Source organism: Buteo buteo, chromosome 5, assembly GCF_964188355.1.
Source record: "Buteo buteo chromosome 5, bButBut1.hap1.1, whole genome shotgun sequence".
NCBI classification, from domain to species: Eukaryota; Metazoa; Chordata; class Aves; order Accipitriformes; family Accipitridae; genus Buteo; species Buteo buteo.
In genome coordinates, this window is record NC_134175.1 from 35,971,879 (window position 1) to 35,989,510 (window position 17,632).

A 17,632-nucleotide genomic window follows, 5' to 3' on the forward strand; every position below is an offset into this window, starting at 1 on the left:
AGCCACATCTGGCAAAGAAATAACCTCACAGCATCCCTGTGTGCGCAGGCGGGGAGAGGCAATGCCGGGCCAGGCAGGAAAACCCAGGGGGGCTTGGTCCGCAGCCCCCCACGCAACGAGCACCTTCAGCTCCTGGTGTTTGCCCCCCTCCCCAGCCCCCAGCGCACACATGGCCATGCTGGTCTGCCGTGCTGCTCTGCCAGCACCATCGTGCCTGCCCACAGGCCCTGTTATTCCAGTCCTGGCCATATAAAAGCCCAGGCAGGGGCATCCACCCCCTGCCAGGCGCCTGGGTGCTGGCAGCAGCCCCTGCCTGCATCCCCTGCCTGGGCTCTCCTCCCACCCCTGGCTGCCTCCCACCGCCTGCTCCATCCCCCAGCCTGGCCAGAGCCTCCTTTCCCAGCCGTCCTTTCCCAGAACAAGCCCAAACCTCCCCAGCAGCGTTCCAGCTATTTGTTATTGGAAAAGGGGGGAAATACGGTTTTTGACAATTATTGTTTTTTCCACCTGACTGGCTGCAAACTTGTTAATTTTTTTCTTTAATGTGTGAACAGTGTCGACGGCAGCTGCATGTGAAATGACTCGACGCCCTATCTGTGGGTCCCTGGCTGGCTTTCAGCGCTCGCACCGCAAACATTGCCTTCTATAAATAAAGGCCTATATCTCATCAATGGCAGAACAGCAGAGCTTTATATAGTCGTCTTACATAAAACCGTCTCTCTTTATGGGCTTCAAACCATTTGCGTCACTTAGTGCAGCTCCGTAAACCTCCTGCTCCAGCCGCTCCCCTGCGACGGGAGACCCGGCACGGCTGTCCCGTGCCCCACGCCGCCGGCGGGGAGCCCGGGGTCCCCGCTCCGCCCGGGGCTGCCCCCCCCCCCCGCAGGGCCAGGTGGCAGCTGCATCCTCGTCCCCCCGCTCCGCCGCCTTGGCACGCGCCTCCCTTCCAGCCCTCCCGGCCTTGGCACCGAGCGCCGGCATGGCAGCCGGCACCGCCAGGCACCCCGGCACCCGGGGGGGAAGGCCGGCGGTGGGCCAGCACCGCGCACCCTGCCCTCGTCACCCTCCCCATCCCTGCTGCGGGTCCCGGGGCAGCGCAGGCAGGGATGCTGGCAGGTGCCACTGCGTCCTCCATCACTTGGAAATCAGGGACCGGAGGGCACAGGGTGACCGGGGACGTGGTGCCAGGCTGGGGGGACCGGCCGGCTCCCAGCTGCTCCTGGTCTGATGCGTGCGGGACACGAGCCCGGCCGGTGGCTTTCCGCCCCGCTGCCAAACGAGTGCCTGGTGCGGGCGATGCCAGGGGCTGCCCCAACGGCCACGGGGCACGGGTCCCAGCCCCAGCCCCTGCACAGGCTCCCGCGGTCCCCAGGGCCCCCGGCTCCATATGGCACAGCCTGCCCCTCCGGCTCGCCGCAGGCGCCCGCCTGCACGCACCGATGGGTCGCGGGGGGGCCAAGGACTCCTGCTGGGGCTGCAGCAATGACTGCATGCAGGGAGGCAGCCGGCACCCTGGCTGGCAGCGCAGGAGCTGGGGGGGCAGAGCTGCAGAGACCATGGTGACAAGCCTTCGTTTATCCCCACGCCACCCCAGACGGCTACCCCGGGTGGGCAGGTGGCCGGAGCTGGAGGGACACAGGGTGCCAACAGCATCGTGGCACTGGGACCCACGGCGCACTCTGCCCTGTGGCTGCCCCCAGTGCCGCCTGGCTGTGGGACCCCTGCCACGGCTGTCACAGCAATGCCCTGCCAGCCACAGGGCATCCAACCACGTCGCCGGCGCAGGGCACCTGCACCCCAGCCAGCCCTGCCCCGTGCCCAGAGCCTCCATGCCCAGCCAGCCACACTGCACCCCATGAACCTCCCTGTCACCCAGCCAGTCACCCCACACTCTGTCAGCCCCACAGCCCTGTGTCCCCACCGCCCCATGGCCCCACAGCCCTGCAGCCCCATGCATCAGCAAGCACCCACTCCTGGGGCCAAGCCCCCACGGGTGCCCTGGCCCCATCCCTCCCACAGCTGCCCAAGGCGCCCACCCCACTCTGCAGCCAGGAACGCTGGGGGGGCACCGCCCCACAGACACCCCACGGGTGCCCTGGCCCTGAGGGACGGTGGTGCCCCCGATCCGCCCAGCCTGGCACATGGCACCAGCCTCGTGGCACGTCCTGTGTCCCTGGGGAGCCACACCAGGCGCGGGCGTCCTGGCCGCTGGCTCCCCCCCGTATCAGAGACAGGCTTATTAAGTGTGTGATATTAAATTACCCAGATAAGAGCATAAGAGCTTTTAAAGTCAATTCATTAAATATAATTATGAAGAGAGCTTTTTTATGCTCACGGTGATCTGATCTCAATCAGGGAGACGGTGGGAAAGCCGCCGGCTCCTCCAGCATCTCCGCTCCCCCGCCGCGTCGCCTCCGCACCCCCCTGTTCCCCCGCCTCAGCCCCCTCCGGCAGGGAGCCAGCACCCAGGGCCACGGCCCTCGCCACCCACCCTGCTGCCCCGGCACCCCCTCCCCGGTGTCGCTGCTGGTGCCGGTGCCACCCCACTTGGATGGGGGTGGCATGGGGGTCTGCCTAGCAAAGGGGCGGGAGACGGGATGTGACGGGGGCGAGGTGCAAGCGCCGGCAGGGTTGGGAAGGAGGGTAGTGGGGTATAGAGATGCTTGGGGGCAAGAGCCAGGGGTCTGGGAAGCTGAGCACAGGCTCTTGCCGGACATGGGTCCCTGTCCCTGCAGGATCCGACCCTCTCCCTGTCCCCTGCAGAGCAGCCTCCTTACAGCCTAATGATGCGTCCCCACTCCCCAGGCAGGAGGGGTGCGCACTTCCCTCCCCTCCCATATTCGTTAATGGTGCTTTGTGACCGGTTAATACCTGCCAGCCAGGCAGAGGCTGCCCCGTCGCACGGCTGGACCCCTCATGCAGGCCAGGTGGCCCCACGCCAGCTCTTTGCACCGGGACCCCCCTCTCATCCCGTGCACCCCAGCTGCAGGGCTGAGGCTGTCATTCCGGGGGAAGCCATGGAGGATCGGGGGTCCCAAAGACACCTTGGGAGCCCCGTGCCCCTCACACCTCCCCAGCCATCTGAAAAACAGCCAGATTGCCAAGACACCCAGTGTCTCCTTGCCACGGTGCCCTGAGACCCACCGTGATGAGGGGCTTTGCAGTGACACCCCTAGGTGCAGCCAACCCCTCGCTGTCCCACCATGGTACCCCAAATCCTCATTACCCCCACATCCACCTACATGCTGCTGCAGCCTAGGCACCACGGGGCGAGGAGCAGCAGCCTGGCTGGCCAGGAGCAGGGTGGGCTCTGGGCTGGGGTCCCTGCACAAGGCTCCGGTGGGGGCTGGTGGGAGCAACTACCCGCTGTTGGGAGCTGCTGGACTGACATTTATTTTTAGACGTGAATTGTATAAATTAGCATTTCTCAGTGGATTAAGCAGCAGGAATTGTGTAAAATTAAATGGCAACGAATTGCATTAAAGTCCCCCGTTTTCTGGCACAAGCAGCGCCTCGAGCTGTGCCCGGGTGGCTCATGTGTAACAGCACTGGAGCTGCTGCCGCCGCCGCTCCGGACAGGAGCGCAACCAACCTGTGGCGTGTCTGCACCACCTGGGACACAGACCTGGGGATGCGCAAGCACGGTGGCCAGGCTGTGAGGATGGGGAACTCCGGATGGGGAGATGGCTCAGGTGCTGAGCTGGGGCTGCAGGACATGGATCCAGTGAGCGGAGTGCAGTGACCCAGATGGGCACGGCTGGGCTCGGCCGAGCAGCTCACAGGCATAGGATCGGCGAGGGATGCTCCAGGCTCTCCCAGGCACCGACACCACCAGCCCCAGCCCAGCCAGTCCCTCCTGCCATGCATGGCAGGACACCTACCACAGCCGCAGCCACGCCACCCTCCAGTGGGGATGACACTGTGTTGGGACCCGTATGGCACTGCCTGGCCCCAGAGCCTCTCTGTGCCCCAGCCAGGGCAGGTCCTGCAGTGCCTGGAGCCCAGTGAGCTGCTGAGGGGCCCCCGGCAAGCCCCCCGCGCCCCGGGTCACACTCAGCCCTGCAGAGGGGGAGAGGCGAAATGGGGTGGGCGAACGCCAGGGGCTGAGCAGGCATCAGGCGGGGCAGGGCAGGTGAGGAGCAACGAGTCCAGCTCTGATAGAGCATAAAAATAGGCTGAAAATGTGACATTTATTAAGTATGTTTCTGGCGGAAAGGTCAGAGAGAGTCCCTGCGTCGGGAGCGGTGCAGGTTGCAGGGGCAACGGCGGCAGAGCTTTGCTGGGAGGAGGCAGGGGCGACAGCCTGCTGCCCCCTGCCCACCCCCCCAGCCAGGACCTCTCGGGGTGCATGTGGGATGCAGCCGAGGATGCTCCCCCTGTCTCGGCACAGGGGCTTCCCGCTCCAGGGTCTGCATGAGGTGCTGGGGAGACGCCCCGCACCACCCACATCCCGGGTAGGCGGGAGGCCCTGCCTGGAGAGCCGGAGCCGGTGCCATCTCCGAGAGGCGCTGCCAGCTGTCAGCAACCTCACCACTCCCCCCCAACCTCCAGCCCTGGCAGGACTGGCTTTGGCAGCCACACATCACAAACAAAAGGCTTTTGACAGGGGACGCGGTTTTGAGAAAGGCACCGGGCTCTCGCCCGGCCACGAACGGAGCCTTCTGCCACAGCCGCTGCCAGCGAGCAGGCGGGATGCTGCTGCCAGCCAGGGTGGGGGATCACCGCCACCCACCGCCTGCCGTAGCCCCCAGACCCCTGCACACCCCAGCTGCCCGTCCCCCCTGACCCTAAAGCACCGCTGGGAGGGCTCTCCTTTCCCACAGTGCCCCACGACGTGGCCGGCACCGGCCTCGGGCTGTGGCCATACCGGGGTGCCAGGCGCGGGGGCAAGGGCTGGCACGAGCCACCTGCCGCAGCTGAGCCCCAGCCCCGTGGGGTCGCTTCCCAACCTCCCGCTCAACGGCACGTAAAAACCACTATTGATTTCCCGTGCCGGCACCGCACGCTTCGCACCCTTGGCACTGCAGCCGCACTCACCCAGCTGGCAGGGCTCCGCACCCGCCGCCCTCGCCGAGGCATGGGGCAGCGGGCCGGTGGGCACCGGGCAGCAGCAGGGGCAGCCCAGCCCCTCGCCCCCAGGCAGAGCGAGGACTGGGGGGCTGTGGAGCACGGCAAGAATCGGGGGGGTCAGAAGAGGCTTCGCCGGGGCTCTGGCACGGCCCTCCGGCAGCCGACGCAGGGGGCACATTTGTCAGCTGGGCTGCAGGGGAGCCTTGCTGCGGCTCAGGGCTGTCCCTGCCGCCTGGGGAGATTTACAGCCCAGCCGGGCTTTATTACACGGAAGATGCTTACGCTGGGGATTTTTTTTTTTTTTCCCCACAGTTTCTTAATTTGCTATCCCATAAAGAATGTGGATTTGTGACGTTAAATAGGGGAAGATCATTTACCACTCATGGCTCTTACTTAAAGGATCCGCACGGGTTATTTATCGTGTGAGCACAGGCTACGAGCGGCAGCGCGAGGGGACACGCTCCAGTTTCGGCGCTGCTCCTGCTCCCGAACAGGCAGCCAGCTGCCGGCGGCCCCACAGCTTGGCCACCCTCGTGCTGTAAAACTTCCAGCATCTGGAGGAAATCCACCTCGTGCCCAGAAGGAAGGAAGGACTCCAGCACTCCTGCAAGCACGGCTGCAGGAAAAACTCCTTCCTTTCTACGGCATCCCTGGGGACGAGACCTCTGCTCCGGGGGCTGCTCGCCATGGGCTGGGAGCCCTGGGACCCCAGGCCATTTGACCCACTGGGATGTGCAGCAGTCTGGGAGCCCTCCATCAGTGCTGGGACATACTGTGACTCACGTATCCACCCACTGCAGCGGGGGGACCAGAGCTTTCTGAACATAAAGGCCCACATGGGGACCCAGGACTGGGACGGATGAAGCCTGGAGCTCCCCGCTGCATGATGGCTGGGTGCAGGGCAGCCCGGGTGCCCCTGCGTCGGGCCCACAGCTGGAAGGCACGGGAGCGCCCAGGCCCACACATCACAGCTGGGACTCACCCTGCCTGCCAAGCAGCTCGCTCTGTGTTTCAGTCATTCCCAGGAGGCACGAGGGACCGATTCGGCTCGGGGAACAGGAGTAGGAGGCTCCAGCTGCAAACAGTGTGATGCCTCGACAAGTCCCACTGCTGCCTGGCAAGGCTTTGGGACATGGTATGTGACAGAGAGAGGTCACATCTTCCCCCATCCCTCCCCACACCCATGTCCTGCAGCCTCTCCTGCCCCAGGTTCACCCCTTTGCTCCATGCAAGTGAGAGGTGACGGGGATACCCCTTTCTGCTGACAGCCCCTGATGCCTCAAAGGCCAGGCTGGAGGGCTGAGCTGTGGACAGGGGGGGTGCAGGCTGCAGGAGTCTTGGGCTCCCCTTCTTTGGGCCGTGAGCCGGAGGTCAGCTGGCACTAACCATCCTCACGCCTGAAGATTGCTCCAGTGCGGGGTGCCGGCACACCAGAGCCCAGCTGCCTGAGCATCCCCAGGACAGACCCGTAAGCAGCTGAGGCAGGCGGGTCAGCTAGTCCTGCACGGCCACCCGCTGAGAAACCCGGTCCCGGTGACTGTCCTGGCAGTCACCCTCTGCTGCCACGCAGCACGGCACACACCACACACCATGTCCACGCTGCGGGAAGCTTGTACCCAGCCCCATTCGCCTGAGCTCTACCCTGCCAGCCTCGCAGCGCAGCTCAGCACACGTCAAATCCCATTGCCGTGCCGTGCCACTGCCCGGCACAAGGCTGGGCTCGCTGCCTCCCCCACAAGCCAAAGCTGTGCAGGCTCCCCCAGGAGGACCCCGGGGCTGGAGCCAGCGTGGCTGAGCCACGTGCAGGACTGTCCAGCACCAAAGCTCCCTGCTCCCAGCCCTGCTGAACCGCACTTCTCCCCGGCAAACTCAGGCAGCTGGCGTAAAGCAGGCACAAAGCCCAGCAAAACCCTGGGAGGAGTGGGGTTGCCCCCCCACTGCCCCCCGCTCCTTCCCACTCCATTGCAGTGCTCCATGCCAGCCCCCTGCACAGGGCAGCCCCCCCCCCCCCCAAAACGATGCTTTCCCAGGGACAGCATCACCCTGCGCGGTGAGCAGGCATTGTATCGATGGGCACAAAGTGAAACAGGACATGCTGCATCAGCCATTTCTAGCCCCACGGAGCCTTCTCTACCCCCCCCCCAGCATCCCACACAGCCCATGGCATCGCATCCCCCTTCCCAGCGCGGAGCAGGCTCCGGCTGGCAGCACCGCTCCTGGGAGCGCATCAAGCCAGCCGAGCAGTAGCCCCTGGCAGCCGTAGGAGAGAGGCGGCTCATTTCCAGAGTCATTACGGTCTGAAAAGGGTCCCATCAGGTATTCCGCCCGTTCAGCACATTTATTTTCCCAAACCACAGCGAGGATTTGTGATTCCAGGCTCAATATTAGCAAGAGCTGCACGCTGGAGGCACCCGGCCGGGAGCTCGCTGCCTGGGCAGGCAGGGAGCTGCTGGCGAGGAGGCCCTGACGGCAAGCCCCGGGCAGCGAGCGGGCAGCCCCTGGCAGCCCCCCACTCGCCCAGCTGTAGCCGAGCCTCCGGAGTGGAGCCGCTCGGCATGTGTGCGTGCACACATGTGCGTGTGCAATGCTGGCAGCCTCCAGATTCACACACATCCCAGCGCCAACCCCCCCAAACGCAGGAAGGCTCCCCTGCGTGCAGAGGGGTCTCTGCCCGTTCCTCCAGCCACTCTTGCTGTGCAAAGCACCCTGTGACAGGGCACTTCAACCCAGAGGGAAGCCCAGGCTGGAGCAGGGCTCTACACCACGGCTTTCCCCCTGCCCACTGCACACCCACCCCGGGGACCGCTGAACCCCGCTCCCCGCCAGCTCTGGCTCCTGCCTGCGAGCCTCTCCGGCACGGACCTGCCGGCAGCCCGGTTCTGCGGTGCAGAGCCCTACCAAGAGTTCCCATGCAGGATCCTCTCTCTCTCTCCATGTGAAACTTGGAGGGAAACTCAAACAGAGAGAGATGCAAACTTCAGCAGCCGGAGCGAGCCAGGAGCCCTGCTCTGGCAAGGCACGGCCAGGTGGGTGCCCCCCATGCCGGCTGGGGCCCCCGGGGAAGCTGAGCCAGGCGTGCACTCACCACAGTGAAATCGCGGGATGAGCAATTCTCGCCGCTGAAGTTGCAGCTCTTGAGCATGTCGTCAAGCTGGTGGCCGGTGCGGTTGACGATGTCAGCCATGTCGGGGTCGGGGTAGAGCAGGTCTGTGGCCTTGTGGCCGTCCCGGTCCTTGGGGGGCAGCCCGGTCATGTTGGCCAAGTGGAAGATGTCAGCGTCGGTGAGCGCCGAGTGGCGGTAGCGGTTGATGTTGCAGATGGTGATGGCGGGGAAGACCATCTCCCGGATGGCCTCCTCGTCCAGGGCCATGACGTGGGGGTGCTCCAGGTAGAGCAGCGCTGACTTGGCCGCCTGGTAGAGGAAGAAGGCGAGCGAGGCCAGGAAGGCGAATGCCCAGAGGGTCTGGCGCACGCCCAGCCGCCCCGACCGGCAGATGTGTCCCAGGCCGTGCAGCGTGCTGGCGCTGGCGAAGGCGGCCAGGTCCCGGGAGCGGGGCCGGGCGGGCTCCTCGATCAGGCTCTCCTTATCCCCTTCTTCTTTCTCCTTCTGCTTCTCATCCTCCTCGGCAAATTTGATTTTACACACGATCTCAATCGGCATCTGCCCCGAGCGGCCGGCGTGCCCAGCCAGCGAGCTGCCCCCCGGCACGGGCACCGGCCGAGAGCCCGGCCAGGCGCTGGGAGGGGGCTCGGGTCCCCCCCAAGCCCCAGCACGGCGCCGGGAGGGCCGAGCCGTCTCGGGAGGGAAGCGCAGCCCCTCTCAGCAGCTCCGAGCCGCCGCTTCCCTCTTGTCTCACTAGTCGATCGTCTCCTTGTGCCTTCGCTTATCAGCACAAATACAGCTGTCAAAAACCCCTCTCTCTCCTCTCCCTCGCTCTGTCTCTCTGCCTCTCTCCTTCGCTCCTCTCTGGTTAAGACCCCAGCAGATTCAGGCAGCATTTAGGCATCATGTGCTAATAAAATCCAGGGAATACTTAATAATTCAAGACATGTCAACATTATTTCATCGTCAAATAAAGAGCGAGCGCCAGAGAAAAGAGGCAGCGTGAAGGGCCCCGGCGCCTCCGGGGCAGGGAGCCGCGCTGTGCCCTCTCCCCAGCCCCGGCTCCCAAGTGCTGCCGGAGCCACTTGTTTGAATGGCTCGGGAGCTGCCGGAGCCGTACCGAGCCGTGCCGTGCCGTGCCAAGCGGAACGGAGCCGCGCCGAGCCGCGCCGTGCGATGCCGAGCCACGCCGTGCGATGCCGAGCCGCGCCGCTCCGCTCCGCGCCCCGCCGTGCGATGCCGAGCCGAGCCGAGCCGTGCCGTGCCGTGCCGAGGCGGGCGGGGCACGGAGCCTGCCCCCCGCCGCCGCCGCCGCCGCCGCTGCCGCCGCCGCCGCCGCCGCCGCCGCCGCCGCGCTGGCCGCCTCGCCCCGCCGTGCCCCGCCGGCCCGTGCGCCCCGGGGCAGAGCGCGGCTCGGCTCGGCGCGGCGCGGCGCGGCTCGGCGGGGGCGGGCAGCCTGCGGGCAGCTCGCCTGGCGGCCCCCTCCTGCTCGCCCGCCTGCGGACTCCTCCTGCCTCGGCGGCTCCCTGGCCGTTAACCGCCTCCCTGCCACGGCCCGCCGCGCCCTAAGTCGGCGGGCGCCGAGCCCCGTCGGTCGCGGTCCCGGTGCCGGTCCCGGCCCCGCCGAGACCCGGCCGACAAGCCGCCGCCGGAGCGGGGCTGAAGACGGGGCGCCGGGGGTGCATGGGGGGCCCCCTGCTCCTCGGTGCCCCGGAGCCGGGAGGGCGGCAGCACCGCCAGCCACCCCTCCGCGTCCGCCGCCCCCTTCCCCGCTGCGCTCGCTGTGCGCCCGGGCTGGGCTCCCCCAGCTTCTTCATTTCTGCCCCCCGCCCCGCTTTGTGCTGCGCGCTGGGCTCCGCGTCTCCCCACGGCAGCGAGCGAGAAGCGGGGGGCACCGCAGGCAGTGACCGGCTCTGATAGAAAGGCTGAGCCGGGTCACCCTCACCCTCTCCTGCCCTGCTGAGCCCCTGCCCCTCCTCGGGTCTGGCTCCGCTCCCTCCACCGCACACTCGCACCCCCCCCTGCGCACAGCCCCACGCAGGACTCGGCTCCCGTGGCAGCGCTGGGGGAAGCAGGGTGTCCTCCTGCCCCATCCTGCCCACAGCAGCGGGGCTCTGCCTTCATTGCTCAGCGGGACCAGAGCTGTGATGAGGTTACGGGTTCACCCTGCGGCACCGACCGCAGAGCCACTCGCCGCCTGGGTCTGGCTGCTCCCCACGCACAGCCCCTTCTGCCAGCAAGTCATGATCTCTCCTAGCTCCCTGCCTCAGTTTCCCCAGCTGGTGACAGAGGGTTAGCTCTGCTAGAAAGGCTGAGCCCGACCCCTCGCCCACAAGTCAAGCAACCCTCTGCGACCCTGCCCAGTGGCACAGCGGTGGGGGAAACACCAGCTCCCTGTCTCCAGAACAAGCCCAGCTCCAGGCACCCCCTCTACCTCCCCCCAGGAGATGTGGCTCTGCTGGGGAGGTGCGTGCCTGGCTGGGAAGCCGGGGTCCCCGGAGGACAAGTGATGAGACAGCCGCCCATGAGCTCGACAAGAGGCCTCGCCTCTCCCCAGGGACTGCGCCGCAGGTCAGCGTGACCTTCACTGCGCTGCCGATGCCAACGGCAAAGCTTTCCCCAGTCGTCCGGCAAGCGCACACACATCTTCAATCTTCCCATCGATCTGTGCATGGCACACATGTTCCTGCCTCTGTGTGGGTCAATACAGCATGATAGGCTGCCTCCGGCAGGGAGCACGCACAGTCCCAGCCACCCGCTTGTCCCTGCCCAGGGGATGCAGCATGCGTGTGCCAGCCCCGCATCCCCGGCTCGGAGAGACACGGCGGGGAGTGGGCTGGGCAGGTGGTCCGAGTGCCACCGTCACCATGGGTGGCCCCAGCCACAAGGCCACAAGCCCTGACCTGCTTCCATGGGGCTACTTGGCCCTGCAGCGGATGCTTAGCCCTGGAAAGACTGTGGGCAGCAAGGGCATGACCCTGTGGCGAGGAGGTTCTGCGGTGCAAGACAATGGCCGGCACTCGGTCTTTGGTCTGCAGAGCCTGGTATGGAGTCCCTGCCTGTGTCTCTCAGTGCCGTGGTGGTGAGGAGCACGAGGGCATAGAGGATCTGCCAAGCAGGTCCACCCCGTAAGCGCAAATCCTGAGGTACGGGGCAAACTGAGCTGTGTGAGTGTGAGACCGGCAGGAGCCCCATGTCCTCTGTGTGCTGGACAGTCACGGCACGGGAGCAGGACTACCTCTCAGCTCCCTGCATGGCCCTGGCCCCCACACCACGGGGACCATAGACCTTTGCTCTCTCTGGGCATCTCCTGCTCCATTAGCAACTGCCACCTGGGCTGGAGACACCTCTCGGCACCTTCCCCACAGCATGGTCCCCTCCTGTGCGGCCGAAGAGGTGGATGTGTCCTCTCCTCCCTTCTCTCCTGCCTCTCCCCTGCTGTGCCCTGGTCCTGCCTGGCCACCCAGCAAGGGCAGATGGGTGCTGGGATCTCATCCCCTTGCAGGATCACCCAAGGCATGGAGGCTGAAGTGCAGCCAGGCTGGGTTGGGATCAAGCTCTGTCCAAGTGAGTGGCACCCAAGGCACAAGCCCCAACCCCAGCTGCAGCTGCAGGCCTCCTGCAAGCCACAGAGCAGGGAGGGCTGTGGCTTCATGGCCACCAGCACCCAGGGAGAAGGCACACCGGGAGAGACGCTGGGACGGAGGGGCAGGGAGCAGGGAAGCAGCATGGCTGGGAGGGGAGGCAGCAGGGCTCAGGGACTGCTTTCTCCTGGGACCAGACAAGGCAGTGAGCATAGCACCAGCTGGGAAGGGCCAGTGCTGCCACTTGGCAGCATGTCTGCAGCTCACTGTTCTGCACCGGAGCCTCCCACCTGTGGCTGAGCATGGCACGCCTGCGCACAGGGGGCACGAGGCCACGAGGAGGGACTGCAGCATGCAGCGGGGCTTGCCTGCCCCTCCGCTGGGCCACGAGCAGCTGCAGAGCCCGTCTGCCCGCTGATGCTCCCACGGCCAGCCCTTGGGTTTGATGCTAATGGCCGGGAGAAGCCTGACGCCCCGGACTCCGGAGTGCTGACTTCACTAGCCACCGTGCAGGACAGGAGACCCAGCTGAGGGCTCGGCGGCAGATCGGGAAATGGGGGTCCCCCCTGCTCGCCCCTGTGCCCCCAGCCTGGGGGGATGCTGAGCGGCTGGGGCTTGGCGCAGGGCCCACGTGCTACGCTCAGATGATGGGGGGAGGCTGCAAGCGCCGGGGAAGACAGGACTGGAATTCGAAATGATGTTGACAAATCGGAGAAATGGCCTGAAAACAATCAGATCCAATTCAAAAGGACAAGTGCCAAGAGCTGGGCTGGGGCAGGAAGCAAATCTGCCCAGCGAGCAGAGGGCAAGCGGCTGGAGGGCCGGGCTGCCGAGCGGGCAGGAGGGCAGGGCAGAGCCCCGGCTCAGCAGCGGGCAGCAGCGTCGGCTTGTCCGAGTTTAACACTGAAACCCAGGACAGTCCCAGCCAGAGAAACAAGGCATGCAGAGGGTCGGACCCCCCCAGGCAGGACACGCTGTGCAGGTGAGGTTATCTGTGCTTGCAGAAGCTGCACTTCCAGATGCCCAGCAGCCAGGCTGCTGCTTGGAAAAGCAGCCGGGAGCTAGGAAAAAACAGGAGAAGCCTCCTTCATCTGGGATATGGGATCTGCCAGTGTAATATGGGATGTCTGGCTGCCCCGCAACTGCACCGAGCTCGGTGGAAAGGAGGATGTTGCTCAGGGCTGTGTGAGAAGGAGCATCATTCACCAGGCATCTGAACTACTTGCTGGCAGCGAGGCCTCGGCGGGAGCCCTGTGCCTGGTCTGGGACCAAACGTCAAGAAAAATCCGGACTAATTGGAAAGAGTAGAGAGGATGGCAATAACAGGGAGCAGTGCTGGAGACTGGCTGGAGGCACTGGGGGTTTGGGTGAGAGCAGAGGAGGCTAAAAGGCTGCATCCGTAGACAAAATAACTGCTGTGAGCACAGAAGGAGGGGGCTTTCTAGAGCGTCAGGGCCCTGACGCACCATAGAAGACAGCAGGGGTTAGGTGGAGCCTCCACGGAGGAGAAGCTGGCCCACAGGCTGGAGGGGTGCTTGGTGGGACTGATTCTGCCATGGTGCCCTCCAGCAACCTTGTGATGATTCATCCCTCCGAGACACAGACGCTGCCTGTTTTTATTCTCAGGCCAATCCAGGTGAGGGTTTGGTTACCATTTCCCTGTCTTGCCACGGAGCCAATGGTTCAACTCTTCGCTGTACCAGCACCCGACCTCCCACCACGCTCCAGCACCGGAGCTGTGCTGCTGCAGTGAGCCCACCCTCCTGGCCACCCCGTGGGGCTGCAGCTCCTCAGCACAGGCACAAGGGATCAGCCCGGGGACACCGAACGGTGCCGTGGCCAGGGCAGCCCGGGAGGGTGGGGGACACAGGTGACGGGACAGTTGCAGCCCAGGGCAAGTAGCGGGCACCTGCCCGAGGGGAGACCCCCAGCATACAGTCCCCACCTGATGCCCTGCTAGTCCAGGACCCAGATCCTGCTTGCTGGGCACTTCTGCCACCAGCCCAAGCCCGTAAGCTGGCTGCCGTGTGTTCCTCGCCAGCTCCACATGCTCCAGAGCCAGCGCTGGCCGCAGCCCTGTGCCCGGTGGGAAGTGGATCTGGGGCGATCATTAATTTTGATCTAATTGAAGGAAACGTGACTGCGGAGCCCAGCTGGCCGCAGAGCTCGACTCTGCCTCGCGCCAGTCGGATCCTCTGAGACCTTTGCAAACACGTCGGCTTAACAAGCACAGCCTCCTCCCCCGGCCTCCCCGGGCACGCTGCCGGCGCCTGCCTGGCAGGTTGGGCTCCACGGCGAGTGCCTCGGCTGTGGGGAGATGTGGGATGACAAGATGTCCACTCCAATTACGGGAGAACAGGGCTGGCAACGGTGTGATGAGCATGCCGGGCATTACCCCCCGCCGTGAAACCAGCCGTGGGGCAGCCACGGAGGCAGTAATGTCGCTTGCGCCCCGCTCACCGAAACCTCCACACCATCCTCCTGCGCCTGCGGGGAGCTGCGGGGCTGGGAACGGCGGGCAGGGAGCCGTATGCACCAGGGCAGGGAGCGGAGCCATCACTACGAACACCGTTACCAGCCACGTGGTGCTGGGATGGGGAGGATGGCAGCTCCGGCACCGCAGACCAGCCTCGCTGGTGGCCCTGGTCCCTTGGGCAGGCAGTGGCTGGGCTCCCCCACGTGCGGGGAGCCGCTCTCCAGTTTAGCCCCCGGCGGCAGATGACACGTCTGCCAGGGCTGGCAGATGCATTGGTGATGCAGCACCCCATTAACGCACTGACCCCATTTACGTAAACTACCCCCATTAAACACAATACCTTATTAAATGCTTTACCCCAATTAAGTGCAATACCTTAATTAATGCAACACCCCAATTAAGGACAACACTCCCATTCAATTTATTCCTTCATTAAGCGCAAAACCTCAATTACAAAGTCTCTTTTGTAAGCTGTGCGCATGAGCTCGCGCAAGGTGCCCTGGACACCTTTTGCTGTTGCCAGAAAAACAAAATCAATGCTGGGTTTATGTGGCTTTTGGGGTCCTACTTCCAGGAATTAAGGAGTGGGTTTCAGTAGGATCTGGGTGTCGGAGCATCTGCCATGGCTGAGAGGACAATATCTGCCTGCATCAGAGCTGAGTTAGATCCCATGGACTCTCAATGGAATAATGGGTCAAATCCCAGCCCAGTTCATAGGAGAAAAGGGTCTGTGCTGGGCCAGGGCTGATTCCATGGTATTTAAGCCCAGGGAGCAGCTGAGACCTTGCTGGTTGCCCTCCTGACTTCCTCCACTCAGAGATGCTCAGCTGTGTCCCCATCCCAGCCAGCCCCAGGCCCCCTGCCCGAGGAGAGGCAGCAGGCAGCGGCTGCTGTGGGCTGCCCACCCGTGCACAGCAGCCCCTGCTCCTGGTCTCCAGCTGAGACACCTGACGTACCACGGATCTGCACTGCCCTGGCTCTGCCAGGCGGAAAGCAAGAGGAGCAGCAGCGACTGGCGTCCCCTGTCCGTGTTCTGCTCTGACCCCGTCAGTACAAACGACACCTAAACTGAGCCATCCACTTGATTGCACCACACAAACATCCTCACGGAGAGGAAACACATCTAAAAGCCTCCCAAATCCATGGAGAAGAGCAAAGCAGAGCCCCCTTCCTAGCAGTATGGGCACACATTTCAGCACAGAGGGTGTTCAGCACCCCCAGGAGGATGCTCAGCCCAGCACCTATCTCCAGGCTCTGGGTCCGGCCGTGCTCGCTGGCCCGTGATGGGCAGGAGGTCAGGCTCAGCTAATGCTGCCCTCCAGTCCTGAGCGGGAGGAGTGGAGGAAATGGCCTTACCGCCCTCAGAGCATCCCCTGCGGCTGGAAAGGCCGTCGCAGATGTGACCAGAGAGTGGCTGTGTGGCAGCAGCAGCCCAGGCTCTGAGCATGGGGCGCTGGGGTGAGCACAGTCCCTCCTGTCCTCAGCGCTGTTAGGAAGGGGAAGGCGTCCTGGGAGCCATCGCTGCAGCGTGCAGAGACACTCGTTTGGTTTTATAGCCTTTTATTGCTGCAGCTGGTTGATCCTCCCTTGGTCTCTGCCATCTTGAGGAGGGCAGCCGGGCAGGCTGGCACATGGCCGTGCTCTGCCGAGCAGCTCGGAGGCAGGGCACATGCCTTGGGTGCTGCTGGGCTTGCACCAGTAGTGAAAGCACCAGCACGGCAGGGAAACTGGGCTCAGCACCCTGCTGGGACGTTCCCCAGTGCTATCCCCGCATAGCCCCTCTGCCCACAGCGTGAGTCCCCTCCCTCCACCACTTGTCACCTGCTTGGTGGTTTATAAAACTTTAAAGCTAATGGTGTAATAAACTCCAATAATGATATTGCAGCTGCACTGGGGCACCCTGGGATGAATACATTATGGGAGCTGCAGCAGATAGGCAGGGAGGGCAGCACTGGGGCTGGGAGATGCTCCGGCCAGCGCTGCAGGAGACAGTCAAGCCTCCCCTGGCCCCCTGTGAGCAGGGCACCCCCTGCTTCGCTCCCTCCCAAGGAACAACTGAGCAAAGGCGACCAGAGGGTGGGCAGCCCACCTTGGCCACAGTCCTCCCTGATCATAAGCCAGGCCAGGAGACCTCCAGGGGAAAAGGAGTTGGGGGGAGCATGAGCCCCTAAGGCAGCCTACCAGCAGTTTCTGACTCACGGGCAGGGCATGCTCTGATGGATGAACTGGGCTGAGCCTGGGGGACCCCCCTAATTCCAGCATTGGGAGGTCCCCACAGCACTGGGCTCCTTGCTGGGGTGAGCCCTGGACACCGCGTGCAGCCCCTGAGCACCGGCTGGGTGTCCCTGTCCTGCCTTGACAGTGCCAGCCCCGGCGCACACCCGTCAGGGCTGGCATGCCGGTATGCACAGCTGCATGTGTGGGTAGGGGATGCTGTTGAACACAGCTGTACAGGCACAGCTGGCACAGCTGGGGGAGCATCTCATAGCCCAGGGGACATGCCCAGAGCTGTGCTACCGCAGAGAGGCAGGGTGCAGATGGGTGCAGCCTTGTTGTGGTGCACGGGGAGGATGAGACCCCCATCCCACACCAAACAGACCTGGTCCTGCACCAAGGAGCAAGTCTCTCCTGCACTGGCGTGGGAGCAGAAAGGTGTTGGATGCTGCAGGGCTGGAGACTGGCACAACAGCGGCAGGGAGCCCATCACCAGGCTCTCTCAGCACCTCTGGAGAGGTGCAGCCTGCGAGTAGCCCCAGTGCAGGGCACAGGTAATGCTGGCATTCCAGCAGCACCTGCACCAGGCAGCAGGGCTGGTACCCACCCACCGCGGCTCCTCCATCTTGGCCCTGGCCCCGAGGGATGCGAGGAGCCGGATGGGAGCATGCCCAGCCAGCGGAGCGTGTGGATCCGCTCTTCATGCTCCGAGAGACGTCGCTCAGCTGCTCCCTCCCGCTCAGCTGTGCCTGCAGGTCCTGTCCTGCTCCATCCCCTGCAGCCACCGGCACCCGGTGCCCAGGCAGTGCCCTCCTGCTCCTCCCGGCCCTGGCCCGCTCCTCCTGCCCCATCCGCAGCGCTTTGCCCAGGCGGCTCCTGCCTCCCCCTTGCCTTTCCTAAAAACAACAGAGCCATAAACCGCCAGCAGAGCTGCCTCAGCGCAGCGATAGGGCTGAGGTTTTAAATGCACCCAAGTCAGGAGATTGGAAGTTATGGGTCCCCGAGCAGCTGTAGCTCAGCCGCATGGTGCCCATGACGGCCCCGTGCGTGCACAGCCGCCGTGCCGCGGGCAAGGGGCAGAGTTAGCGTTGCCATGGGAACCATCGCTCCCCATTTTCTGACATCTGTGTGATTAAAACCACAACCTTAATGCCACGGCCCCACCAACGGCCTGTGCGGCGGGGG

The 17,632-nt window shown here is 64.6% G+C and overlaps 1 protein-coding gene across 3 annotated transcripts in view; it reads right to left on the bottom strand.

The window, feature by feature from the left end:
• ASIC4 (acid sensing ion channel subunit family member 4) overlaps positions 1 to 17,632 on the bottom strand; it is a 63,727-nt gene that overhangs the window by 18,679 nt on the left and 27,416 nt on the right. For 2 of the 3 annotated variants that reach the window (XM_075029342.1, XM_075029341.1), the window contains exon 1: positions 8,156 to 8,731. The exons of the other annotated variant lie outside the window; for it this stretch is intronic. In XM_075029342.1, the coding sequence (XP_074885443.1) occupies positions 8,156 to 8,731 (576 nt within the window). Of the gene's footprint in view, positions 1 to 8,155; positions 8,732 to 17,632 lie in introns of those variants that run through there. 3 annotated transcript variants of the gene reach the window in all.